Here is a 26,422-nt window from a genome sequence, read left to right as displayed (position 1 = left end):
GGCAGCGCTCCTGTTTTGACCTCCACATTCTTTCTTAAGTAAAATGTGAAAAATAAGCATGCACAGACTCCCCCATGAGTGAAAGCAAGCTTCACATGACTCGCCTCACGTTTGATGTGACGTCGTTTTTTTCGTCTGGGATCTAAATTGCACTTTTTGTCATATTCAGCAGAAACCGTTTCGGTGCTGAATTCGATCCATTCCTTATGATACCTGTGGCTGGTATCGGCTGACTTATTGGTACTTGCTATGCCGTTATCAACTCCAATAATTGACTCAACCAGTAATTTCAACCCTTTTCCTTCTTTTTTCCTCCTTTCCTTTTTTACCTTTGTTAGGAATTAAATATTAAAATGTACTGTTTACCAAATTGTTCGAATTAGTTATCTGACTCCATTAACCAAACACAAACTTTATTCTCCTAACAATGCATGCTCGTTTCTTGATGGAAAAGATGACAAAGAGACCGGCATTTCTATACAGGGGCAGATTTAATTTCTTAAACAATTTAGCTAAGTAAACTCCATCAAATATGGCCGAATAAGCCAAATTAGTGTCACTCGAGTCTCTGTCAAGCCTCCTCTCTCGATCTTCTGCTTCTTTTTCTCGGCCCACGTTTTTTTCCGCAAGATGGTGTGCCGGCTCCTCCCATGGGCGTGCCAGGAAACACCCACGTGGGCTACACCACCTTGCCTCGATGTGTGGAAAAACTCAAAACAACACTGAGCGTTTATCAAAACAATGCCTGCATCCTTCGTCAGAGTCCTGTTATCAACAGAACAAGATAAAACTTTCCGCATTCGGATCAGCGTGACCTGTCATTAAACTTTAAGCCTACTCGGTGAAAATCTTCATTGCACTCGATAAATGTAACTTGTATTCAATCGTATAAAATCTTTTATAGTCAAATGTATAAAATCCTTCACCTTTTACCTATTTTTTACCTTTTTTACCTATTCTACTGGCATTCGTTTTATCTGTTTTTTTTTTTTACCTGTTTTAAGTCATTATTGTGTTTTATCCCGGAGTGTTATGTCTAATCTCGTTGTAAACGATAACAATAAAAACGATTCTAATTCTGTAAGGGTTTCAGTAAATGAGATGAATGCTTTGCCACATTCAACATGGCGGGAATGTCTCCGTTCTTAATCAAATCTCAGAGTAGTGCGTTTTTGCTTGTAAGTTTATTTGATAATTATATTAATGTTCATTGTACTCTAAAATGTATTTAAAGTAAATGAGTCTACGTTTCTAATATATTATTTTATATTTTAAAAGTATGTTAATCAACGGCTGCAAAATGGCGTCTTCCCGTCGTACTTCCGTTTCCGGCGGAAGCCCCTCCCTGTCAGCTTTAGCTTTAGCCGTTAGCTTCACGAAGGACGGTATTCGGGGAAAGTGGAAAAAGAAAGGAGAAATCTTTGACAAGATGATGAAATGAACGCGGGTGTTGACAGCAGAGGACTACGGTGACCGGACACCGAGTGTGTCGCCCCAACTCGCCTCCTCTCAGGTGCTTTAGTGCGGTGCAAAAGAGCGAAAAGCCGTCGTAAACCCTTCAAGTTCCTCCTGTCCCGGGACTCAACTCCCACTACACTCCCTTTTTCTTGTCTGCTTTTCTGTTTAACGGGCCGAGAAAAGAACAGACACGCGGATAAATAACCCCAGTCGTAGCTTTTAGATATTTAATTCGGTTTGTCATACGTTATTTGAATTGTTTTTACCTTTTATGGGCTGTAAATGTCCCTGGCAAGCTAGTGTCGATTTCCCCATTCACTTTAATGGTTTACGGTGTTCCGACTCCCCTGCAAAAATCTGACTTCCATTCGAGTGAACGATCTTTCTCAGAGCTGCGCTTCCGACAGAACGTGTGTCGTGATCGTAGTCTGCTTAATGTGTTTATTGGGGAATATTGATGGTGTTGATAAAACAAGAAACGATCGTAATCTGTATGATTATCTATCCATCCATTATCTACACCGCTTATCCTCAGTAGGGTCGCGGGGGTGCTGGAGCCCATCCGAGCTATCTTCGGGTAGGGGACACCCTGAACTGGTTGCCTGACAGTCGCAGGGCACACAGGGACAGACAATTAGCTAGCCCATTCACCCCTGGGGACAATTTGGACCAGCCAATTAACCTAACATGCATGTATTTGGGATGTGAGAGGAAACCGGAGTGCCCGGAGGAAACCCACACAAGCACGGGGAGAACATGCAAACTCCACACAGGAGGTTTGATCTCATGACTTCAGAACTGTGCCGCACACGTGCTAACCTCTGCCCCACCTTGCTGCCCCTGTATGATCGAATTAAGACATATATATTTGCGTGACCAAAACAAGAAGCGATCGTAGTCTGTATGAGTATATTAAGACTTATTAATGCAAACGTCACCCACACCGGAGGCGAGCCAATGTAACTACGCTATAATATCCCCAATCCCGACTCGTTGTACACAATACGGCTTTATTTGGTGTACTATAGTAGCCCTAATATATGTCACCACAGTGATCTTTAAGTGTTTCAGACTATTCTCTCAGAAGTTAAGGAGGGAATCAGATTCCCGGCAGGTTATGCCAAAATATCCCCACTCCTTGCTAACGTGGTCACTGTTTGAGATTTATGACTTCTAGGGCACCTTTCTCTGATCTCAATATGACACCACATTGATTTTAAAGTGTTTCAGACTTTTCTCTGAGAAGTTAGGGGGAGAGTCAGATGTTGGCATGTCTCAGCAGTAAACAACTACGTTCAATAAACACGCATTACTGTTAGGCTATAATGGTACACTAAATAAAGCCTACCTGTGCTAGCGTAAAGCTACATTGGTACGTCTCTGGTGTTGGTCAAAGTCAGCTTTATTGTCAAGTCTGCAGCATAAATAGAGAATTGAAATTGTGTTTCTCTCAGCCCTCATAAAATAAAAACAACCTTATGGTAGGACACACGACAGTAGGACACACATGTAGACAGTACGATACATAAACAGACAGTACACGCTTAAAGTGCAAAGTGGTACCTTGTAAACCAAAAGTTCTGAATCGGGCAAATGTATGTTTGTGCAATGAGCAAGGTTAGCTTATTTTGGTCCTAAAGTGATGTAGTTTCCTGGTAACGATTGCATTAATATATCTTAATAAACTCATACAAATTACAACGATCGCGTCTTTTGTGTTAACCACACCAATCTATAATTTTTAACAAACAGACTACAATAACGACAAACGTTCTGTCAGAAGTGCAGCCCTGAGAACCGAAGGGGAGTCTGATTTAGGCACAACAACTGCTTGTTTTCCAGGTAGCTGTTTTTTACACATCTGTTGTTGACACTTATGTTGGTTTTCCAAATCACCGCATATACAGCTATTTTTATTCAACAATGGTTTTATGATCCATGCAGTTTCACGATGAAGCATCTCAGGTGTTTGATAGCCTTCTACACAAATGTTATTATGGAAAAGTGTTTTTGTGTCGTTCAAAACTGAGAAAACATCCAGGAATTCCGGGTACAGCCCCTATAAGTAACTTGAATTGTTTTTTCGTGTACATGTCACATCCCAGTGGATCATGCAAACGTTGTTTTCTCGACTTCATACGCCGTTGACACATGATGGGCTTTGGTCGGGATCTGAAGAATTCCCACGAGGGATTACTCAAATTGCAGGATTGGGAATTAAAGGTACGTCTTTTTTATTTTATTTTTTTTGCAGGGAGGAATTTGTGCCGACCCTAGCAGTTCAACTACAAGTACAATAGTACACTTAGGAATAACATATCAAGTGGAATCCGTAACCGCTTCTTCTTTTATAATTATGGTCGCCAATTGACTACCTTTTGCTCCAATGTTGCTTACTAGTTATCAAACCAAGTACTTGTTTCTGAAACCAAACACACAAACAACATGAATTTGTCAATCTCAAGATGACGCAAATATTCTCACCTCGCAAGTTTCTCATGTATATTTAATTTAGTATTGGTCCAGCAGGTTCTATTGTTTATGTGATGCAAATTCTATTTTAGAGTCTGATCTGTATCTTAACTGATTTTATAGACAATGGTGCAGATAGACTGTAAATAATAGCCCTTGGGCTTTTGAGCACAAGGGTTTCCTTTACAAAGAGCTCATTTGCTAAATAGTGATGGCGTTCGTGTACTATGGTCGTATCTCGAGGTTTAGTACAACAACACTCAAATTATTATATTTTATTCTGACAAGAGATAAAAGGATACTGTGAATTATTTTCTGTCATCCACCCCCTGGATGGGGAATAAACCTTTAATCCCCCCCCACACACACACACAATAACGTGAGTTAATTCTTTCTGCACTGCTTTAATCGAGCCATCATTTTAAGTGATCCAAGACAAAAGAATGATTGCTTAATATTGGTGATGACATGTCACCTCCGTCCGAATTTACGCATTTGTTTGGCACGTTAAAAAAACTGAAAAACTCAAGCAGTTTAGCGTGATTGGGGCTTAAAGTCTTTAAATGACAGCCAAATTTATTTGACTCTATTCTCTCTCCTGCCAACATTTTTAGACACGGTAAGATTCCAATCTTCTTCGCGTCCATAGTCACGCTTTGTCATATTTCCTCGTCTTGGCTTTTGGGAGACTTTAGCTCTTCTCTTCATCTTCGTTTATCTTCACCTGTCTTGTCATCCCTGCAAAATAAGTTTAACATGAGGGTCTGCTACACTTTGTGTCATCACTTCACACTCAGTGCAGAGCGCTAATGTTCAATGTAAACAAAACTTCTTCACCACAAACGCACTCTCTGCCGGTGAGAGCTCTATTGCCCCCTAGAGTAGTGGAGGCACAATTGCTAAAAGTACCATAAACTGGCACCTAATAAACAGACAAGCATATTAAGTTGTTGGTGTTGAGTAATACAAACATATTTATTTTTGTGTGCCAGTTGTTGGAGACAGTAAAGCGTTTCATGACGCTGCGTGTGAAGAGCGACAAAGAGTACGCCTCTCTGCTGCTCAGCATGACCCAGCAAATGGAGAAACAGGAAGCTGCTGATTACGTCAGTACCGTCAATAAGGTGAGCGCCGCCACCGGTTTGGTCGTCTCTTCCCACTTTCCTTCTCGCTCTGAAGTCCTGTGTGCACGCATCAGTCTTGGTCACAGGTTGTCCGTCAGACGGAGGCGCTGGGTCGCGTCATGAGGGGCCACGCCGATGATCTCAACTCCGGTCCGCTGCACCGCCTCGCAACGCTCATCCGGGACAAACAGCAAGTGAAGAAGAGCTACCAGAATCTTCATCAGCAGCTAGAGAGTAACAAGCACAAGGTCATTTGCCTAAAAGGACAATGTATATTACTTAGCGCCTCCAAGTGGTTAAAAAAAACTTAATTCATTAAAAAACATTGATTTATGAGCAAAAATATATTAACTTTCATACAAATGTGCATTTTTTAAATTATCACAGTGCAATAAATTAGCATTTATTTTACATAATATGAGCCTCACCTAGAGTAAGAGGACATATGTTCCCACCATTTGCAGCTACAGGTTAGGGATGAAAATGGTGTGGTTCGGTCACCTTAATTCTCTGTAGTTTTGTATTCTACCTTGTGCTTTTTAGCACTCATTTTCGGTGGCGCGATAGCAACATGTAGTTGTTAGATAATGGAATCCCTTTAAGCCTCGTAACCTGAAAGGTGGTGTACCAAAAAGTGTTATTTTACTTTTAGTTTTTTCCATGCCACTTGTATCAGAAAATAGAAAATTATGAATCTTGTAATAAAGTCATTTATTTTCTGTTAATACAAGTTAGAAAACATACATTCTGTATTCTAGAGAATGCAACATAAATTAATCAAGTATTTTATTGTTTTAATTTGGCAGATAATAGGGAGATATGCCATCTCAATATATGAGTATCAAGAAAATATGTACTAGTAGGCTATACGCCACAATCAGCAATATTAAAATACCTAAAAGCTTCCAATATATCAATTAATTTCTAATGAATCCAGAATTTGACAATTTTGTTTTAAGTGGCATTGCAGAAAATAAAGGACTTCATCATAACTACTAAATAGATTTATTCCACATAAGTGATCTTTTCTTCATTTTGCATATGACAAATCCTTGGTATATTGCACATATCCATTTATCATACCCAATGAAAGAACCAAAAATGTTGTCAAAATAATTGAAATTGGATCCAAAATTCAAAACAACAATCTTATGAAGTTGTAGTGATGTTCGATATCAATTATTGTAAATGCCCCCTTGCCATAGTTTGGTCACCCCAGTTTTTCACAATATGAGGCTGTATTTGTTTAGAAACTATGGCAAGTACACCATGTGTTTCTTTCCATTATGGGTTAGATTAGATTGGCTGGTGGACCCCCACTTAAGAAATACACTGAGTTTATCCAGACTCATAATTTGTGCTATCAGTATTATCATTATGATCATAACTACAACTTTGTGGTGGGTTTCACTAGGTGACCAGGAGTGACCTGGACAAGCTTAAGTCGACATATCGCCAGCTGAGCCGGGACGCCAATAACGCCAGAGATAAATATCGAGAAGCCCTCAGCAAAGGTTTTTCTGCCACCCTCTCAATTTGTTGAGATAGCCGGCCTAAAAACACGTCCTTCCCTTCCTAACCAATTTTGGTATCTGCGACAGGTCGCGAGTCTGAGCGTGCTCACGAGCGTTACGACAAAGCCACGGCCAAGCTCCACAACCTCCACAACCAGTACGTGGTAGCGGTATGCGGGGCGCAAACGCAACAGGAAGAGCATCGGCGGCATGCGGCACCCGCCTTGCTTGATGCTCTTCAGCGGATGCAGGAGGACATGACGCTCGCTCTGTGAGTACGCCTTCCCGCATTGTTGTAGACCCACTTTCTGGGTAATTTACATTTGCAATAAGAGTAAACTGAAAAGATAACTCTTTGTGTAATACATCCAGTGAAATAACATGCTACATATACAAATATGTCAATAGGTTTGTTTGGAAGTAGAACTGTATCACAGATGGGGAACTGTCTCATTTCATGGAGCATTTGATTATTTCAAAGTGAGACCACAAATAATGATGTATAGTTAAATTTTATTCTTTATCGTTATTCATTCACTCATAAATTAACCAGAGTTTTCCATGACAAACTGAAATCCTTTCACAGGCATAAAAATCTCTCACCTTTAGGAGAAACTCACCGTTTTGAAGTCAAAAGGGGTGGCCTACATAGATAGTACAGGTCAGAGGATAAATGTTTTGAGGTGAGGAGGGGGAAATTGGGAGATTTCCCAGTGTGAATCAGGTGTTGGAAGTGATGCGTTAGAATTCAAATCAGTGTAGTTTGTGCAGTAGGAATACTGTATTTGTGCGTAGCACTCATTAGATGTATCTCATTATGACACTATTTTTTGTGACAAATGCTAAAGAATGGATGAAACGAAAAGTCATCCTAAAAAAGTACGACGAGGGGAAATGACTCATTAGTGTACCGATGCTGCCCAACTTAGGAGCGAGATCGTTATTTAGATGAATTCTTTCGAAAATGCTTCAGTGCTATATTTTGTATGTTTATGGTTTATGTAAGTATGTTTAAGGCTTGTATAAGTAAACTGTATTGTTTTGTACGAAAAAAATAAACATTTAATAAAATAATATGCTCTATAAAGATAAATAAAGTGAGGTTTACCTTACTTTTGGAAGATAAGCTTCAACAGGTCCTCCTCCGTGTTAGAGAGGGGCCGAAAAAAAGTGTTCCAACCATTTTCTCAACTGCATCAAGCTTTTTTATTCCACTTTCCGCTATTTTGTATAAAAAACGATCTATTGTCAACTGATGTATTTGTATAAGATGCGCTTACCTGTTTTACAGAATTCTTGTAGTAATTCTTTTTTTTTTTTTTTTTCAAAGTTTTGAAAAAACATGATTTTTAGGTCTTAAATAACAATCAAAAGCAAACCTTTCGTTTTGGAGCTTCCTTGGTAATACCTTGAAGTTATTGTTGATTCACATGGAAAATATAAAGAATGGCAATGTTAGTCATGGGATACAAAAAGCTTCAAGTGCAGAGCAGCACATGCTTTGTGTGTGTCAACAGTAAGAACATTCTGGAAGAGTACTGTGAGATCAGCAGCCTGGTAACTGATGAGGTCGTCAAAGTCCATCAGGAGATTTCTGCGGCGGTTCAGCAGATCGACCCACTGGTGGAATACCAGCACTTTATCGAAGCCTACAGGTCGCCATAGTCACAGTGGATGCATTTTATTTACTTTTTGTGCCGCTCTTAATTATGTGTGCATGAAACAGGTCACCCGAGACCCCAGAGGCCAACGTGGAGTTCGATACATCTCTGCTGGATGATACGGAAAACCTGTCCGCCAATGAGATCCTCTGGAACACACTGACTGTCGACAGTCTTCAATCCATGTAAGGACATACACCCTAAACTTAGCAAGTGCACAAACATACCTCGAGTAACAAATATTCTTTTGCAACTAGAGTGGTCCTTGGTATGAGATGGAACCTAAGTCACTAAAAGAAACAGTTTTTGATTTGATGCATTTTTAGCTCCCTTTTATATCTTTAACGATAGAAGGATTATCGTGTATTCATTGGCAGTATTTCAAGAAATGATTTTGTCCCTAAAGTCAGTTTGTGACAATTTCTAATTAGTTGGCTAAGATGTAAGGGGAAATTAATTCGTAGTCCACTAATAGAGTCCTCCATGATGCATTATTTTCCATGCACATAATTCATATCCAGTGTAAGCTATAAGGTTGGACAGTAGTATAAAGCATTTAAAGGTGGTGTCCGCAAATTGACATTTTTCTTCTTTCTGCCGCCATCTACTTGCAAACTCAAGACCTCCTTAAGTACTATAAACTATTCTTTTTCCATCTTTTTGGGGTTTGGGTTGGTATTTGGACTGTATTTATCGAGGCCTTTCCTCACTTTTTTTTTTAATTTAAGGCTACACTAACAAAAAACCCGGGAACGAGCATGAACTCCCTCTCCACGCTTCTCCCCCTTTCCTGCTTCCTAATGTGTTGCCAGTCCCGGAAAAGCTGTGCTAAAAGATATAAGCAAATGTGTGGGGTGGAAAACAATTATTAAGGCTCTTTGAACTCAGTTGAACATTGTTAACACATACTTAATAGTAAAAATAGTCTACTTTAAACTTTCTAAAGTCACCTCAAACAACGCACCCCACCTTTTAAAGTGACAGTGTGTATTATTTCACCACTCGGTGCTTCTTTATTATGTCGTGCAACCGACAACAAGTGCTAAAAAGCACAATGAAAAATACAAACTACGAAGAAGCAAAGTCGCCAAAACGCAAACGTTTCCTTCAAATGTGATACATTGAATTAAAAAAAAAGCAAAAAACTTTTAACCAACAAAAGGAAATACTTCATGAAAATTAAATATTAAGAGCATGGACTTTTCATTTGAGCATTTTGATGATATAGTTCAGACCACAAATGGCCTCTTCTAGTATTTTGAGATTTTCCCTGCATCTTAGTCACAAGTGGAGCGTTGTTCAATTTCGCCCCTCCCGACCCCTAGAGTCGGTGTTTTAAGCTCTGAGTGTTCCCTTTCCTCATGCACCGTTCAATAAATGCTTTCCAAAACCTGCCACCCCAAAAGGTGTATTAATTTCGGTGTCACTACAGTTTTATTTCCTTTTCTCGTGTGAGTATTGCTTACAGCTAATTTCCACTTGAATAAATTGTTTTGATAGTTTGATCTTTTCCTGTCCTGTTGCTGACCGTTGGTAGGAGTTGCCCTATCGTACCCTCAAAAGGCTCCATGGGGTTACTTTATCTAAGGCCGTGGCAGGAGCGATGAAATTTAACAAAAGTTAGGTATGTAACTACGGTTTTATGAGTCCCGGACAACCGCAAGTGTACTTAGAATCCTTGTGTTCAGGCGTGAAGATTCTGTAAGAAACAAACCAGTAGTGACACCAGAATTCATACACTCACTATGTTTATACATCTTCTATGGTCACAAGTGACCATTTTGGTATGCATATCTGCAACGGTGCAAGGTAATATTCAGTGCTTGAAGCACTGTCTGTGGTGGTAGTCTGGGACTCATAGAACTATAGTTCTTATGTAACTTGTTTTGTGTTTTAGGTTGTCATCAGCCACAGAGGAGTTGGCCCTCACCCAGCAAAACCTGAGGACCAAAGAAGCCCTGGTGGACGACCTAGATGCCAAAATCATTTCCAGCCAACAGCACACAGACAGGAAGTCCGAGTTGGTGTCTAGGTCTCTATCTCGCTACCGTTGTTTGCCATTCTGCTCCAAGTGTTTCTGTCCGTCTGTCCTCAGCTGCGTGCTTCTCCTCAGTCAAAAACTGTCGCTCCTGGAGCTGCGACAAACCGTCCAATCGCTGCGCAGCACCGAGGCCCGCCTCTCATCCCAGAAAGCGTTGTTGGACACCAAGATGGCTGAAGCTCCGTGCCCTCCGCCTCCACCACCCCCCATTACTGTGCCCTACGAGGATGACACTCGCTCAGTTGGCTCTACGGTAGAAACGATCTGCGGAGGTATGCGCCTTTTCTGAGACACTCGTGATTAAAGGGTGTGCTTCCAATCTTTTATCAGGATAAATGCAAGGAAAAGAGCTCTCGTTTAGACACGCTGCGACACTCGTTGGCCGGAATGATCCGCTCTCCAAAGGCCATGTTGGGTTCATCATCCTCGGTGAGCCTTAATATAAAGTTGTTTTTCCTTAATCCAAATGAGAAATTGCGAATCAATAAAGATTTTATTTTTTAGCTTGAATGGATAAGAAATAACCTTGAATTCTGATTTTTGTACATATTTCTGTCCCTGTCTATTTTGTGCAGTGTTGGGGGTGTTATTCATAAAAAGTAACTAGTTTCGGTTAGTTACTTCATTTTAAAATGAATTCCGTTACCCCTAAAAATAGTGCATTACTCTGAAAGTAGCTATCTAGTTACAAATTACTGTATATACTCGCATTGAAGCCAACTCGCTAAAACTGCTTTAAAATAACCACATAGTAAAATGGAGGAAAACATGCACACAAACCTGTGGAAGAAACGAAGCCTTCATATTTCTTGGTTTGTTCAATCTTGAGAGCTTGCAAACGAATACTTAGCCAAGACAATCCATATCCATTTTCTCTTTTGTCTTCAAACCACTCGAAGATATCCATCTACATTTCTGGGTACTGTCCAAATGTTTTCTTTTTCTCAAAGCATAGTTTATTGCAAAAGTAATTTTAGAAATAAAAACACCAAAGTTAAGCAATCCTTTACCATAAATTCTTTTGCCCCATTCATTTTGTTGTTACTGTATCAGCGACGACCCCTCCTCACACGCTGCTCACCATTCGCTACTGGTGACACACAACCAAATATGCGCATTTAAATAGCCCACATGATTTCAGTATTTTATTTTCTAATTGTAAATATGGCTTCGATACGAGTATATACGATAGGGAGAATATCAGTAGGGAGAAATACAGCGCTCCTACTCTGTGCTCGAGACAACACCACTATTACTGTATTTTCTTGTACCTTGTATATGCATGTAAACACACACACATTTAAGTGGTTGTGTCCAATGATTTGTTGCTGGCGGATTGAGGGTTGAATATTGCATCATTATTAGGAGGAAGAACTAGGTAACATTCAGAAGATGTTAAAAATCATGATCTGATTATTACAAGTAATCGTGACAACAGTTGAGTTACCGGGTTTTATTTTTAACCTGCTTACTTAACAGATACAGTACTTGTTTCTGAGAAAAGTAATTGTGTTCCAAGAACGCGTTTCTTTGTAAAAAGTTTCTCCCAAGACTCATTTTGTGTCTCTGCGGCAGCACTTCTTTGACGTCATCCCGTCGTCAGAACGCCCCTTGGCGGAACAGGAGTGGTACCACGGTGCCATCCCTCGCACGGAGGCCCAAGAGCTGCTTCGGCAGCAGGGAGACTTCCTGGTCAGGGAAAGCCATGGCAAACCGGGCGAGTACGTCCTGTCTGTGTTCTCTGACGAACAGCGGAGACATTTCATCATCCAGTTCGCCGATGTACGTGTTTTTTTACATGTCCCCGCACCTTCAGGCCGCGTTACTTGTAGACCTCCATGTCCTCCTTTGTTCCTGCAGAGTCAGTACCGCTTTGAAGGGACGGGTTTTGCCACTATACCTCAGCTCATCGAGCACCACTTCTCTACCAAGCAGCTCATCACCAAAAAGTCTGGCGTTGTGCTCCTCAACCCTGTCGTTAAGGCGAGTGCTTAAAACGACTGTCACCAGTTTTCCTGTGTCTCACATGTCTTTGGTCTCTCCTGTGTGCAGGACAAAAAGTGGATCCTTAACCATGAGGATGTCGCGTTGGGTGAGCTCCTGGGGAAGGTTAGCTTTTATCCTGTTCTTCAGTTTTGATGCCTGGTTATCTAGTCAAAAAAGAGCAGTGTTTGAAATATCTGTTTTTGATTTTTTTTTTTACTTTTAAACTACAAAGGTTGTCACGAGTTTTATCACCTCTAATGTCATAATTGTTCTCTCATTCCTGCAGGGAAACTTTGGCGAGGTGTTCAAGGGGACGTTGCTTCGTGACAAGACACAGGTGGCAGTCAAAACCTGCAAAGAAGATTTGCCTCCTGAACTAAAGATCCGCTTCCTTTCAGAGGCCAGGTCAGAGTCACCGTCGTTGTGGCCAACCTAAAGAAAAATGCTGTACCTAAAGTTTAAACCTGGCATATCAAAACCAGCAAACTCAAATTAGACGCAAATACAAGTTGAAAGATTCATCATGCTGTATAAAAAATACAACCTAGAAATAGGGGCATGAGTTCTACATTTGACTTTTGTAAATTCTAAAGTTTTCTTATCTGTTTAATGTTGCACTCCCTATGTGTTGTGTTCAGAATTCTGAAACAATACGACCACCCAAACATTGTGAAATTGATCGGCGTATGCACTCAAAGGCAGCCCATCTACATTGTCATGGAGCTGGTTCCGGGTATGTGTTGGCACACGCTCGTGTCCCTTATTTCTTAATTTCTGAGCCCGGCTTGTTTTTGCTCTGTCAGGCGGCGACTTTCTATCTTTCCTGAGAAAGAAAAAAGACGAACTGAAGACCAAGCAGCTGCTGCGTTTTGCTGTGGATGCGGCTGCCGGCATGGCGTATTTAGAGAGTAAAAACTGCATCCACAGGTAAGTATTAGTGAGGATCCCGCAACCAGCGGGTGCTCACTTTAAAGCATCGTGTGTGTGCACCAGGGACCTTGCAGCCAGGAACTGCCTGGTGGGTGAAGGGAGCTTGCTGAAAATCAGCGATTTTGGGATGAGTCGCCAGGAAGACGACGGCGTTTATTCATCATCTGGACTAAAGCAAATTCCAATCAAATGGACTGCGCCAGAAGCTCTTAACTATGGTAAGGAAGGATGTACTGAAGGTCTTTGATTTTTGCCCTGTTATCTAGATCATTTTAGTGCGACAATGTGCTACATAAATGTGTGTGACTACAACAATTTTAATGTTCATCAAGGTTAGCCCACCAGTAGCATTCACTTTGAAAGAAAATGTACAAAACACCAATTTCAACCTTTATTTCTTGAATTCTAATTTGACAGTGCTCGGAAAATGGGGATCAACGTGTAAAATGTGTGGGCAATTATTTTCCTTGTCAATTAAAGCTTTTACTTTTGACAGTGTCTTTAACTTGGGTTTAAGTTTTCATTTTTTTGACAATAATACCCCTTAAAATGCAAATGATAAAAATGAAAAATGGAGGCCAGTCTTTCCTGTGTTAAATGGTGTCCTGATTATTAATGTGTGACTAAAAGTAAAACCCAAATAATTACCTAAATCAGTGGTCCCCAACTTTGTCTGTACCATGGACTGGTTTAATGTCTGACTTCAAGTTATTAATAATAACAATGATAATAATATTGATCAGCCTAGATTCACTGTGTAATTACTACATCACTAGGAATGTAGATGACAGGAACATGAATTCGATTTTAGCTCATCAACACACTATTATTACTCACTGTACCAGAAACAATTGTTGGGATCGTCCTTAAAGGGGATGATTGAACTTTTAAAGGACATGATGTAAATTCATTGTTCATTTGATTTTGGTACTTTGTTCATAAGTAACCTTGTCAATAAATGGTTTTATATAATGGGCCCATGTATTCAACAACATGGTACCATGAGTAAAAAAAATTCAATGCCTTAAACTATGTCATCTATTTCCCTAGTTGTCTAGTCACTAGACTCTGGTGGTTAAGATTTGGTGCTCTCACTGCTGCGATCCAAGTTCAATTCCTGTTGCATCCAATGTTGTGCAAATGTGGTCAGCAATATTTTTCGACTGTTTAATAATTGCTCAAATGTGGTAATATATTACCGTTGAGTGTTTTTGTGGGTAACCAAAGATTCGCAAGTACAAGCAAAATTAACGCAACTTTTTTTTCTAAATAAAGGTAACTTTTATTTCTGTGCGGCACAGTACCAAACGACCCACGGCCTGGTATCGGTCCGTTGACCACTGATCTAAAGTATTTGTTGATTAGTACTACTTGTGAGTTAGCTATGGAAATAAGTCATGTGATTCATCTCATTTAAAACAAGTACTAGATTCAGCTTAGTAAAAATAACTATTTCCCCACAGTAAATATATATTTTTGACTTAATGACAATAATCATTATTTGGAAAAATTGGTTTGTGTCCGTGAATTAGATTCTGCATTTAATAATGGTTACTGCAAATGTATGTGGCTACTGAGGCTGCCCTTATTCATCTGCAGGTCGTTACACTTCCGAGAGTGACGTATGGAGTTACGGTATCCTGCTGTGGGAAACCTTCAGTCTGGGGGTGTGTCCTTACCCAGGAATGACCAATCAGCAGGCCCGGGAGCAGGTGGAGAAAGGTGAGCACACGCTAAGTCTAGGCTCACACTGCAGAGCTTCATGCTCAATTCTGATTATTGTGTGAAATCAAATATATTTGGAAGATTGTTCACATTTCTAACTAAATGCGACTTGTATGTGATCTCCTGTGTGTATGCCACAAGTCCCGCACGCGTATGAGAGGACACGTGACGTCACACACAATGCCCTCAGCGTATGCGGAAGTACTCATGGATGTTAACGGCCCACGCTCGGCCATTTCTCTTGAAATATTTTCAAAAACTGCCCAGTTCCGATAAGATTCCTCGAGTTTGGCCTTCCCCCCTAATATCTATTAAATCTGAAACCTCCACCATGCTTTCCATGTTTTCGCCCGCCGTGGTTGTTGATTTCTTGGCTTCCCCGCAGCTAGCTGAGCGCAGAATAGTGACGTCTGTCGTTTATCGATGACGTACTGGTGGCATGGATGAATCTCAACTGTTCACACTGCAGTCGCATTCCAAAAGATCAGATATGTATTGGATTTCGGACCACATATGAAAGTGGCCGGGGTCTGGTGTGGAAAAAAAAACGATGTGTGCCGCTCAGACGGATACAGGTCCCGTTTATGCAAAAAAGTAATATTTTCCTGCAGTGTGAACCTAGCCTAACACACCTCGCTCCGCATACGCCAACACTAAATCTGTGTTTTGTCAGGTTACAGGATGGCTTGTCCTCAGCGTTGCCCTGACGATGTGTACAAGGTGATGCAACGATGTTGGCAGTACAGCCCGGAAGAGCGACCTAAGTTTTCCGAACTGCAGCGAGACCTGGCTGCCATCAAGAAAAAGTGACAGGAAGTCTCACCCGTGTTTTTCTTTTTCAAACGGGGAATCCGTGGCGTTTGAACACTTAAAACGTTAATGTCGTCACGCCTCAACGCTGCGCATCTACAAAAAGCCATTGGTCTGGGGTTGACATGCCTTCGATCCACGTCAGTGAACTGAAAGTCTTCCAGGTTGAACAGCTCATACGTTTGCTTCAATGACTGCTCAAAAAAGACCAATTTGTTATTTCCAAATGAAACACATTGATGTTACGTCTAACCCTGTAAGAATTGCAAACACTTATATCCTTACATGTACATTATAACTTTTTATTTGTATTTATACATTTTAGTTCTCTACAAATCCAGCACCCGAAAGTTCTTTTAATTTTAAGACAATCAGTTATTTATTTGCAGAAAGATGGGTCACAAGCAGGTGTTGCCAGTGGGTGTTGCCTGTGTGTTCAGTTTGTTTTTTTGTACATAAATTAGTATAGTAACGTTGAAGAAACTTTTTACAAGATAAAGGAGTCATTCATATTGAAAATAAAACACCACTTAACATTTTCCCGTGTTATAAGTGTCCAAAACATTGCTTTGTTAATCTGTTAAAACTGCAAACTTCCAAAGAGGGTGGGCAAGGTGGTGGGTTTGGGTTGTGGCTTGAAGCCAATTCTCTCATTGATCAGCTCTGCCCTCGAAGCAGCAGCAGCACTTGATGATGATGCTGTTGGAATTTCTGCCGCACCGTCACCGCCAGCTACAGCCTCACTGCTGACGCCGCTTTCCAACTCGGCCTCGTCCCTTTGACGTTTCCGTGCCTGATGGAATGTAAGACACAGCTAATATATTTTTCTCTTTTTTTTCCATGTAATTGGCGAGGGTGAAAAATTGAAAGGTTACCTCAAGCTCCTTTTTGATGCTCTCAAATTCTTCAGTGTCATCAATCTTTAGCTCCAAACGAGTCGGTTTCCTCCTCAACATCTTCGACACATTCAGTTATGATCTGAAAATATGTCTGCACATGCAAGCACACGAGATTGACACACCCTAAAAGATAAATCCCCCAAAAATGTCCACAGCAGTGGCCCCCAAACTATGACCCGCCTCCACATTGGGTTTGAACAATCCGAGAGCATTTTGACGCACATTTTCTTTTTTCCCTAAAAATGAAGTCGAAGTCTAGATGCGCATTTATGGTTGTAATGTGAATTGATTGCGGTGGTGAAAGCCCCAGACTTAACAATGCACTACCAGTGATATAAATGACGTGAAATGCACAACAAAATTAAAACGTGTCTATGGTACTGTGACTAAAATAGAGTGATAATGATAAAATCTGCTTTTTTGCAAGTCATATATATACCACTCGGACATCTAAGATTATCTTTCTGCAAAGAACCCACAGTGTTATTTGGTAGTTATTCATCTCATAGTATTTTTGTTTTTTTTTCATGGAGAACCCAGAAGGATTTTTTGCTAATAGCTCTCTGAGAAAAAATATTCTTTTACATTTAGGTGCTTCTGCAGTTATCACACTTTTTCTGCTACAAACTGACCCCGTTTGGATTCCCTTGTTTTACAGTATAGTGACTTTTTCTAAACAACTGAAATTTGTTGTACCTCAAAAAAATTACTAATTGTACATACATCTTTTTTATTTGGGGAAAAAAACTTAGTTTTACAGAACAAATCTAGATCAATTTGTATGGTTGGTGCGTAATCACGCTAAAACAATGATGTTTTGATTGAACAAATGGTACTATTTTAAAATTCCAATAGATCAATTGAAAAAAAAAACCTGCTCATTCAATTTTCAATATAACAATGACTTTCATTCTTTGTTTATTAGAACGCTTATAATTCCTTAAAGATACACCGTACTTTAACTGTTTAGATTAAGCTTGAGAATTTAGTGTACATTATTCTCAGGTCGTATTATTTCGTTTACTCTGGTATACTTCGTCTCTTTTGATATTTTGGTTTGAACGAACGTATTTTACTACAGTGTGTAAGAAGTGAATAGAGAGAGCTAAGAAGCTAAAGGGGCGACATTGTTTAAGCGGCGTTTACGTATTTAATGCAGATAAACATGCAATCAATTACCTGTCAGTATAATTCTCGTCGCACAGCGATCTTCCTGAGATTTGTTCGAGAGGTTTTTGACTTCTCTTTGATTTAAAAGTAAGTTACCAAGTGCCAAAGCTGCTTTACCGGAAGTGCAAGCTTTGAACCTTAAAAAAAGTGTCATGTGCATCCGGGTTAAGCACTTAGTTTTTAATTTAAACAGCGCCGAACCACTCCACTATACAAACTTGTGAGTTTTATACCTTTTAAATTGTTACTGTCTCTACTTTTGACCACATTGGTGTACACAAACTCAACTTAATGGCTGATGTAACAATATTAAAATGTGTCTATGGTACACTTCTTAATGGTTCCAGAGTTGCTAATGCTAACGCTAGTGGCGGCATGTTTGTATTCTACTCTGGTGTTGCGTAGCGTTTTGTAGGATTATTTGGTTGTAAAATAGAAACGTTTTTGTCTTCATTAACGTTGTCATGTGCAGAAAATATATATTTTGCTTTACTCGGATGAACACACTTAGATTGACTATGCTTACGTTTATAGATTACACGGTCACCGTAAGTGAGCACATGCGTAATTCTTATTTTATACAAAAATACTCAGAGCTTTTTCCATTTATATGCAATAGGCCCAAAAGAAATATACTGAAACAACTGTATATAACGTATTTTTGTAATTGTGTCGTATTCTACTGTCGTAAAGCGCCCCCCTTTCCACGATTACCAAAAAGGTCCATTAAATACAATTAATCTCTTCATACACGTCAATTTTTGATAATTCAACAATAACAACTGTTTTTTGTTAGACCTATCCCGTCTTGCCCTTTTTGGCTCTAAGGCTCTAGCATACCTGTCAACCTCCTGGGCTCCATGCCCGCACAAACTGTAGTATTTTCCCGTACGAAATACAAAATAATCGTACACCATATTTTTTCTTTTTCGGAATGATGCATGATGGGAAATCCCCAGGCGGCAGACGCATGCGCACAGTATCATCAAACCGCTCGCTTCGTTTGCAACGAAAAAAACGATACCGAGATAGAGGCTTCTGCGGCGAACTCCTTTGACCTGATTGATTTGCCATTTTGTGATAGACGGTGTACACCGGGTGGTACCCATAATTGACAAATTTGCGGTTTTCCGTACAGATTTTTCTTGTACGTCGTACACGTCTTAAAATGTATAATAAACGTATTTTGTACGGCAAAAACGTACAGGTTGACAGGTATGCTCTAGTTTGGCTCGTGTCGGCCACTGGTAAAAGAGTTTCGCACTGGTGCTTGAAAAACCCTTGAAGTGCTTGTGAATGCTTGTTGCCATGCTTCTCAAAAAGCCTGCTTTAAAATGATGCAATGATGCAGATACTGCTCTCAGACTGCTTCGCTTTGCCATTGCATTTCTTATTTCCTCGTGATTAAAGGCAGCTGGCATTAGTTTGTATGGCATTGTCCCATGAAGCGTCATTGTCCCCTACGGGTCAGGTGCATGGTACACCTAAACATGGCAAAAACGTGTAATAGTGCACGGATTCCGTATTTAGTATGGACATTTATTATAGGCCTTGCAAAAAATTATGGTAGCGTGCGTTTCACAGTGGTAAATTGCAAAGTGAAACACATGTTACTATAAATATAAGCAATGTATTACTGTCTTATCCAAACCCTTTATATTGAGGGATGTGTCTCAAAAACAAATGTATTCACAATTTTTTTTTTCAAGATCTAAAAAGTATGGGTTTTGAGAAAGGCACACGCAAGGTAAAAAAATCGCTTTTTTAAATCGCAGGTATATTTGTTGCTCTGCACAATACATGAAATACACCGGATTTCTTTCATTTATGGTACTGGAGAAATTGGAAAATGGGTGTCCTTAAAATTGCTCAAGTTTAGCTATGGAAAAAGGTGTATAAAATCATGAACCCTGTGATAAAATACGACAAAGTTCTCGTAGATTGTTAATATTGTTGCGGTACACAAGCAAATGTTGTCTTTATTCAAGAATTTTTCGCGCATATGAAATAAATGTAACAAAATTGATTACATAAACGTATTTACATATTGTATTTATTTATATTATACACAGTCTGTATTGCTGTAAGTAAATAGGTTCTGTGTTGTGTTTTAATTGTTTAACAACGGGAATTGCAATTATTAATAAAGGGGGCATTTGGCTGAGATTGCCAGGTATGTGACATGTTTGTGTTATAATTTTTATGGTAGTCCTTTTTCTGTTTTAACATGTTTTCTATTTTGCAGCTAATTCCCCTTTCTTGTGTCAGCTTACTTTATTTATTGCGGGTGTTTCTTTTACCCAGTATTTGACAAGATGTCAGACGATGAGATCTCTGCTCCGGTCCCGAAGAAAAGTCGCGTATTCTATGGGAGCCTGGAAGAAAAAGAGAGGGAGCGTCTGAACGCGGAGATTGCTAGCGGCCAGACACCAGGGAATGATGCCATCAAGGCAGGAATTGAAGCAGGAAACATAAACATCTCTTGTAAGCGATGCATTTTGGAAACTGATCACTCAGCACTCGTCTCATGACTGATTTTCTGCAATGCTTTTGCAGATGAGACCCTGGAATTGGAGGTTGTAAATGAGAGGCAACAAGAAGCGCTCGCTGAGTTCGAGAGAAGAAGGCGAGCGCGACAGATCACCGTGTCCACAGATGACACGGAGGTCAAGGCTGGGCTGCGAGCACTTGGGGAGCCAATCACATTGTTTGGGGAAGGGCCGGCGGATCGACGGGAGAGGCAGGCCACAACTTTAAGATTTCATCTTGTCCGATTTTACAACCGCATCTTCCCTTTGTATCACCGTTCCTTCTACTTTTCAGGCTTCGCGGAATTTTGTCCGTGGTGGGACCAGATGCCTTAAAGAAGTCAAGAAGAGATGAAGACCGAACTAAGCGATCACAAGAGGAGGTTTTTACCTTTTGGTATTTCCACAAAGACGCATGTAATAAAAAAAATTAACTGCATTCTTTTGTTTTTTATTTAACACTTGACTAATCACAGTGCAACCAGACATGGTACCACGAAGGCCCTGCCACTCTCAAAGATGCACGTCTCTGGTTGGCCCGTTATTCTCTACCAAAGTGAGTAACCAACAACTGTGCTAATGAGTCCAAATTGAAATGCAGTATAAGGGGGGGTGCTTGACATGCGCTGTGATTCATCCATTAGGTCGATGAAGCGTTTGGAGGCGGCCCGGGCACAGAAGGAAATTTGCGAGGCAACCAGAACCATCCGCCAGCAGGAACTGAACAAAAGCCTGAGAGTAAGCGCAAATGATTTTCCTTGTTAATTCAATAATATAGATGTTTTATAGTATATCGTCACTTCTTACTCTTTAGAACTTGAACAACTTTTGCAGTCAGATCGGCGATGATCGACCAATCAGCTTTTGTCACTTCAGTCCTGACTCCAAAATGCTGGCTACAGCTTCCTGGTGATTCTAGTTTACAAACCCACGCAGAAACTGTTAACGCTATGCTAACGTGACATTTACCCTGCAGGAGCGGTTTGTGTAAGCTATGGTCCATTCCTGATTGCCACCTGATCCGAACGCTCAGAGGTGGGATATTCTATGTACTCCACTTTGCTCAAGTTCTTCTTGCTATAAGGTTGATGCCTTTAAAGACATTTTGGGGGAAAACCAGAAGAACATGCGCAACACGCCAAACTCACTTTCTCACTTTTAACCGCTCACTACTCTTGAGTCTTTCTATGTCTCCTTTTTTCCTCCCGTGCTTCTACAAAACAATTATATTCTACAATTCAGGTCACAACACCAACGTCGGTGCAGTCGTCTTCCGCCCGCAAGCTGGCGTTTCTCTTAAACAGTCAGATGTCAATTTGGCCTCATGCGCTGCGGACGGCTCTGTAAAGCTTTGGAACTTGCTCAGGTAAACAGATCCATTTTTTTCTATCAGTGGAAAAAGTGAATCGTAACAAGGAACCGTTCTCGCAGTGATGAGCCAGTGCTTAGCATCGACGACCACACCGATCGAGTTTCTCGCGTCTGTTGGCATCCGTCCGGAAGGTTCCTGGGATCCACATGGTAAACATTCAACGCACAAGTAGAGCACATGCAATTGCTGATTATTTTTTTAAAACAAAAAAAAAGATGACATTCTTACAAAACCCTTTGCTGGTTATAATAGTCAGATTTCTCACATTTTCCTCCCAAAGTAAAATAACTAGATTAAGAAGTATTGCAAATGATTCGCCTTTCTGCACCAAAAACATCATTTTATTTTATTTGACGAATTCATTTTTAATTGAATTTTCTTATGCCGAATTTCAAAACTTTCTAAACTGTAGCTACGATCATTCATGGCGTCTTTGGGACATGGAAGTGCAGGAGGAGATTCTGCATCAAGAAGGTCACAGCCAAGGCGTTCATGACCTTCATTTTCATCCTGATGGCTCCCTGGCTGCTACTGGGTAAGCAGGACGGCACTGGATTATACAGTATAAAGTTCATGTTTTGTGTGATTACAGTTAAGTACAGCTCTGTGTGTAAGAATTTCAGTAGTAGAGTACAAATCCAGCCTGAATGATCTTCAGAATAATTTCGACCATTACAGTACTTCTCAGAAGTATTTTTGCTTTATTTTCTCTGGGCCAGACTTTAATATTCCCTTTCTTTTGTATTTACATTGAAGTTGTTCATTTCAAAGGGAAACATTGCTTCCTAACCTGTTCGAGTTGGTGAACTTACGTAATGATGTCTAACATGCTACTGTGAGTGTTTAATTCAGCCCTCTATTCTCTGCCAGCGGATTGGATTCCTTTGGGCGTGTTTGGGACCTCCGCACAGGACGCTGCGTGGTCTTCCTGGAGGGACACCTACAGGAACTCTACAGCGTCCACTTTTCACCTAATGGGTGAGCCAATCACAACATTTGAAACTTATTGAATTTATTGGAACTTGCACTTAGCGCATCAAAGTTGTAAGCCTGCTTCGTCGAAAGCAGTGTTTCCCATACCAGATAAAATCTATGGCAGACTGCCAGGGTCTAAATTGTCCCCACCAGGGTCTCGCTCACTTTTGCTTAATTGGTTATATAAGCGTGTAGCGAATACGGATGGTAAATCAATAATTCTTATTGAATTAAAGAGCCGAGGTTCATTCTTTTCAAAACTCGTCTTGCCTTTTTTGAACACCACATATGTTTTTAGATCATTATGTCAGGAAAACGGATGAAAAAACTGGTTTAGTTGTTATGAAGGGTGGCTACTCACACACAATATACTTTAATCAAGACACATACACGCTTGGATTTATGGACTTTTATTTTACTCATCATCTACTGAAGAAGCTTGAATCGAACACAAAATACTAAAAATAAAATAAAATAAAGATGACTAGAAGTTGAGAACTTAAACTGGCACCATTTGGATGGACAACAACATTGACTTGATTATTACAGTATTGTATTTTGATAGAGTTCCCCATTTTTTGTCACACCAATACCTAGCAACAATGAGATGTTCTGCTTCGATGAAGATGACAGCCCAATCTTTATGTCCTCCGCTGTAAAGCGATGAGGACTCCTGGTAGGCTTGAAAGCCGGTTGGGACGAGGGCCACAGGATGCAGTGTTTAAGGAGAGGTTAACTGCTGGTGGCCTAATGCTTCTCTGAGGTCGCTGGTTTTGTCCTACTGATTTGGCCACTAGTTTGCTCAAGCTTTGCTGCCGACCTGGCAAGGCTCTCCGGCTGCCCGTTGAGCTGAGACTTGGCCAGGGCCTTGGTCCAGCTTCTCCTGTCAAGGCATGCTCCCTTACTTTCTAGCTGGCCATATTCAGAGTACATTTGCGAGTGAGACCTGTACCAGCTCTGGGTCCTGGTCTCCTGGGAGGGGCGTACCTCCTGTGGTAGAGTTCTCACAGCGACCTTTGATGCGCAAATGCAGCTAATGCTCCTCTCCCCAACCTCACATTCCAGCAGTATCAGTCAGATAACGCATCTGCGTGATTGACTTAAAACACAGTATTCGCTTCACTTGTTTTGACATTGTTTGATAATTTTTTGACATGCGAAACGGAATTCTGACCAAACGTTGAATACTCTACAATATATTTTCTTCGCTGAGCTAAGGAGGGAGGTGTTGGGTTGGGGGGCTGCCACAGCAGCACATTAGGCACAGGGAGATTGCAATGCAGGAGACAAAAAGGAAATTTAAGAAAATAAGTCAAGGCAGGAAAATGGTCCTTATTTGGACTCATTTTAATTATATTAATGACTCCAAAACATTGTGCATTGCCAATCACTGACAGAAGAATCCGAATTAGTCCCTCAAAGCTTAGCATTTTGTGTTCCTAAATGCCAATATTTAGTAGAGACTAATGATATTTTGTTTTTGTTATACAGATAATATTTATTTTGTTGTGTAGTTTGTTTTTCAGAGGTTCTGTGTTGCTTGACTTAAATTGTTGCATAGTTAAAAAAAGGTTAAATTTAGTCAAAAGTTCACAGTAGAGTGAAAAAATAAAGTCTCGTACAATTAAGTAGTATAATACATTTGTATTCATTCATTTAATATAAAATATTGTTGGTAGTATAACGGTTAAAGCAACAACAAAAATTGAAGAGCCGTTTGAGAGCAGATCCTCTAAAAAGAGCCGGAATTCCCATCACTGATAGGTTGCACATTAAAATAACATTAGTCAACTTATACGTTTTTATCATATTGTATTCGTTTTTCTGATCATTTAAAATTGTGTATGCCGTATAACAATATTTTTATGGGGGAAAAATTCAAATTTGTCCAACTCAGAACCCTCCGGTGTCTTACAAAATTCTATGGGAAACACTTGACAGCTGTATGAAAATTTGCTAAATCTGCGCTAAACATATTTGGAGAACAATAAAAACTGGCCAATAGTGGGATTATCAGTTACGAATGTCATGCGCGAATACTGTAGTTGAGTAGCTGGAGACCTGGGGTTGGAAATATGACAAATTACAAGAACATTATCTTGATCTCTAAAAACTGTCGATAGCACTAATTCTATTCAGCGTAGAATTTCAATCAGCTTTGAAATATATCATATCTTTGCGCCGCCAGTAATTCTATCTTCAAGGACGTGACTGGTAGTGCTAGCGGCTGAGTAGAAGCAAGGAGCCTAAATCCATACAGTAACAAGTCTCACGCAAAAGTGCTGTTTTGTCGGCACAATATTGAACATGTTAATCAAACCTTGTTTGTTCGCTGAAATATAAAGTATGTTTTGGTTCCTTTATCCATTATTTAAAATTGATCAACTGTATTTGGAATGTGTATGGATATCTGAAAAGCTTAATATAAGAATTTCCCGGCCCTATTTAACTTTAGGGAACCCAACAATATTTTTGCCATATGGTCCACTCCAATATGTTATGTTAGCTAAGGATTTGTAACAAAAATGTTTGCACTCTTAGGAGTCATCCAATCAATGATTTTGAAATCCCCAAAAGTGAGAGTTTTTCTTCTTCAGCTACCACCTGGCGACAGGAAGTGGAGACAACACCTGCAAAGTTTGGGAGCTGAGGAACAGGAAATGTCTTTACACAATCCCTGCCCACCAAAACCTGTTGTCGGGCGTCAGATTCCAGCGTGAGTATACGAGCATTTTTTTCCCCTTGCTAGCTACTCATTTTAGCCTCGTGACTCTGACTCGCCGCTAGCCCCAATTTTTAGTGGTAGCGTCATCAGGTAGACAAATCTTGCTGGTATTGATTTGAGCATTGTATTTGGATTTTCTTAATATCGGAGATGGTTTTTAAAACTATGGTTAAAACTTTGTGACAATTCGACATTTTTGGGTGGTTACTTGGATATGAATTGCTTCTCTAAAAACAAATATCTTAAGTATGTTCACCCGAAAATGCATTCCAATAAATGTCTCATTTTGATTAGAAAATGTTGCTCAAAATCTAAATCTGAAAGTGTTTGCGGCAAAGAATGATACCGAATGAGGAAAATTGCTAATGCGCACAGGCAATCCGATTACTCTAAAATCAGTAATCAGAAAATGAAAGGAGTAACCCAACCATTGCGACCTTAACAATCAAAGTGGGACTAAAACTTTTAGGATTTCTGTGCGCATTTACACTACTTTGCATGATTGGAATACAGGCAATTTTCTATTTCCAATTCTATTGTACGTGTAAATATACCCATCATGTGTGTTTGCCCACAGCCACAGACGGCAATTTCCTAGTAACGTGCGCCTACGATAACACGGCGAAGGTTTGGAGCCACCCTGGCTGGATGCCCCTGAAGACACTGGCTGGCCATGAGGGGAAGGTACTCTTTTTTTTTCTATTGCCACTTTATAATGTGATTTTAAGCTCACATTTTGATGAGATGGTGTTAAAACAGTTAGTTCAAACCATGTCCATTCACCCTGTTTGTATTTCTCCAGAACTATTTCTATCTACCTTTTTAAAGACACATACACATACTTCATCAGGTAAACGAAGCTTGCTGATCTTGATATTGTTGGCAGGTAATGGGCGTAGATGTGTCTCCGGATGGCAAACTCATTGCCACGTGCTCCTACGACAGAACCTTTAAACTTTGGGTGACGGAATGAAATGGTTTGTTCACTCATTGGTTCTTCAATAAATGTCTTTTTAGAAGTATGTTGTCACG

The 26,422-nt window shown here is 40.2% G+C and overlaps 3 protein-coding genes across 5 annotated transcripts; 2 read left to right on the top strand and 1 right to left on the bottom strand.

Moving 5' to 3' along the window:
• The first annotated feature begins 1,319 nt into the window (after positions 1-1,319).
• Positions 1,320-16,256, top strand: fer (fer (fps/fes related) tyrosine kinase). 2 transcript variants are annotated; one of them, XM_088320270.1, is made up of 20 exons: positions 1,320-1,513; positions 3,564-3,681; positions 4,923-5,054; positions 5,129-5,302; positions 6,469-6,568; positions 6,656-6,839; positions 8,086-8,223; positions 8,295-8,414; positions 10,127-10,249; positions 10,325-10,523; positions 10,601-10,699; positions 11,846-12,052; positions 12,131-12,253; positions 12,323-12,379; positions 12,543-12,661; positions 12,895-12,989; positions 13,060-13,183; positions 13,250-13,404; positions 14,786-14,908; positions 15,585-16,256. In XM_088320270.1, exons 2-20 carry the CDS (start codon positions 3,610-3,612, stop codon positions 15,719-15,721), a joined length of 2,481 nt encoding a protein of 826 aa, XP_088176396.1. In that variant the 5' UTR covers positions 1,320-1,513; positions 3,564-3,609; the 3' UTR covers positions 15,722-16,256. The 2 variants fall into 2 exon arrangements, with proteins under 2 accessions (XP_088176396.1, XP_088176397.1); XM_088320271.1 differs by having other exon boundaries at positions 10,127-10,261; positions 10,343-10,523.
• On the bottom strand, positions 16,010-17,938 carry cdc26 (cell division cycle 26 homolog). 2 transcript variants are annotated; one of them, XM_088320274.1, is made up of 3 exons: positions 17,800-17,938; positions 16,597-16,711; positions 16,010-16,514 (listed from the first exon to the last, which is right to left on the bottom strand). In XM_088320274.1, the coding sequence occupies exons 2-3, from the start codon at positions 16,675-16,677 to the stop codon at positions 16,302-16,304; spliced, it is 294 nt and encodes a 97-aa protein (XP_088176400.1). In that variant the 5' UTR covers positions 16,678-16,711; positions 17,800-17,938; the 3' UTR covers positions 16,010-16,301. The 2 variants fall into 2 exon arrangements, with proteins under 2 accessions (XP_088176400.1, XP_088176401.1); XM_088320275.1 differs by having other exon boundaries at positions 16,597-16,677; positions 17,800-17,925.
• Positions 17,863-26,409, top strand: prpf4 (pre-mRNA splicing tri-snRNP complex factor PRPF4). The gene is made up of 15 exons (XM_088320272.1): positions 17,863-18,010; positions 20,095-20,274; positions 20,347-20,530; positions 20,614-20,701; positions 20,795-20,874; positions 20,963-21,056; positions 21,133-21,227; positions 21,295-21,353; positions 21,561-21,684; positions 21,750-21,839; positions 22,103-22,225; positions 22,561-22,668; positions 25,263-25,381; positions 25,968-26,074; positions 26,277-26,409. The coding sequence occupies exons 2-15, from the start codon at positions 20,106-20,108 to the stop codon at positions 26,361-26,363; spliced, it is 1,527 nt and encodes a 508-aa protein (XP_088176398.1). The 5' UTR covers positions 17,863-18,010; positions 20,095-20,105; the 3' UTR covers positions 26,364-26,409.
• The last annotated feature ends 13 nt before the right edge of the window (positions 26,410-26,422 follow it).

Source organism: Urocampus carinirostris, chromosome 16 (genome assembly GCF_059441175.1).
Source record: "Urocampus carinirostris isolate Australia breed hairy pipefish chromosome 16, RoL_Ucar_1.0, whole genome shotgun sequence".
Classification (NCBI taxonomy): domain Eukaryota; kingdom Metazoa; phylum Chordata; class Actinopteri; order Syngnathiformes; family Syngnathidae; genus Urocampus; species Urocampus carinirostris.
Note: the sequence above shows the minus strand (reverse complement) of the source record. Positions and strands in the feature narration are given on the sequence as shown.

Excerpts from the sequence above, each read along its gene's own strand:
- fer (XM_088320270.1), top strand. The coding sequence starts at position 3,610 with ATGATGGGCTTTGGTCGGGATCTGAAGAATTCCCACGAGGGATTACTC. Across the intron at positions 8,415-10,126 it reads GTCGACAGTCTTCAATCCAT|GTTGTCATCAGCCACAGAGG; the intron begins GTAAGGACATAC and ends TTTGTGTTTTAG. Across the intron at positions 13,184-13,249 it reads AGTAAAAACTGCATCCACAG|GGACCTTGCAGCCAGGAACT; the intron begins GTAAGTATTAGT and ends TGTGTGCACCAG.
- cdc26 (XM_088320274.1), bottom strand. The coding sequence starts at position 16,677 with ATGTTGAGGAGGAAACCGACTCGTTTGGAGCTAAAGATTGATGACACT. Across the intron at positions 16,515-16,596 it reads GCATCAAAAAGGAGCTTGAG|GCACGGAAACGTCAAAGGGA; the intron begins GTAACCTTTCAA and ends ACATTCCATCAG.
- prpf4 (XM_088320272.1), top strand. The coding sequence starts at position 20,106 with ATGTCAGACGATGAGATCTCTGCTCCGGTCCCGAAGAAAAGTCGCGTA. Across the intron at positions 22,669-25,262 it reads GTCCACTTTTCACCTAATGG|CTACCACCTGGCGACAGGAA; the intron begins GTGAGCCAATCA and ends TTTCTTCTTCAG. Across the intron at positions 25,382-25,967 it reads GTCGGGCGTCAGATTCCAGC|CCACAGACGGCAATTTCCTA; the intron begins GTGAGTATACGA and ends GTTTGCCCACAG.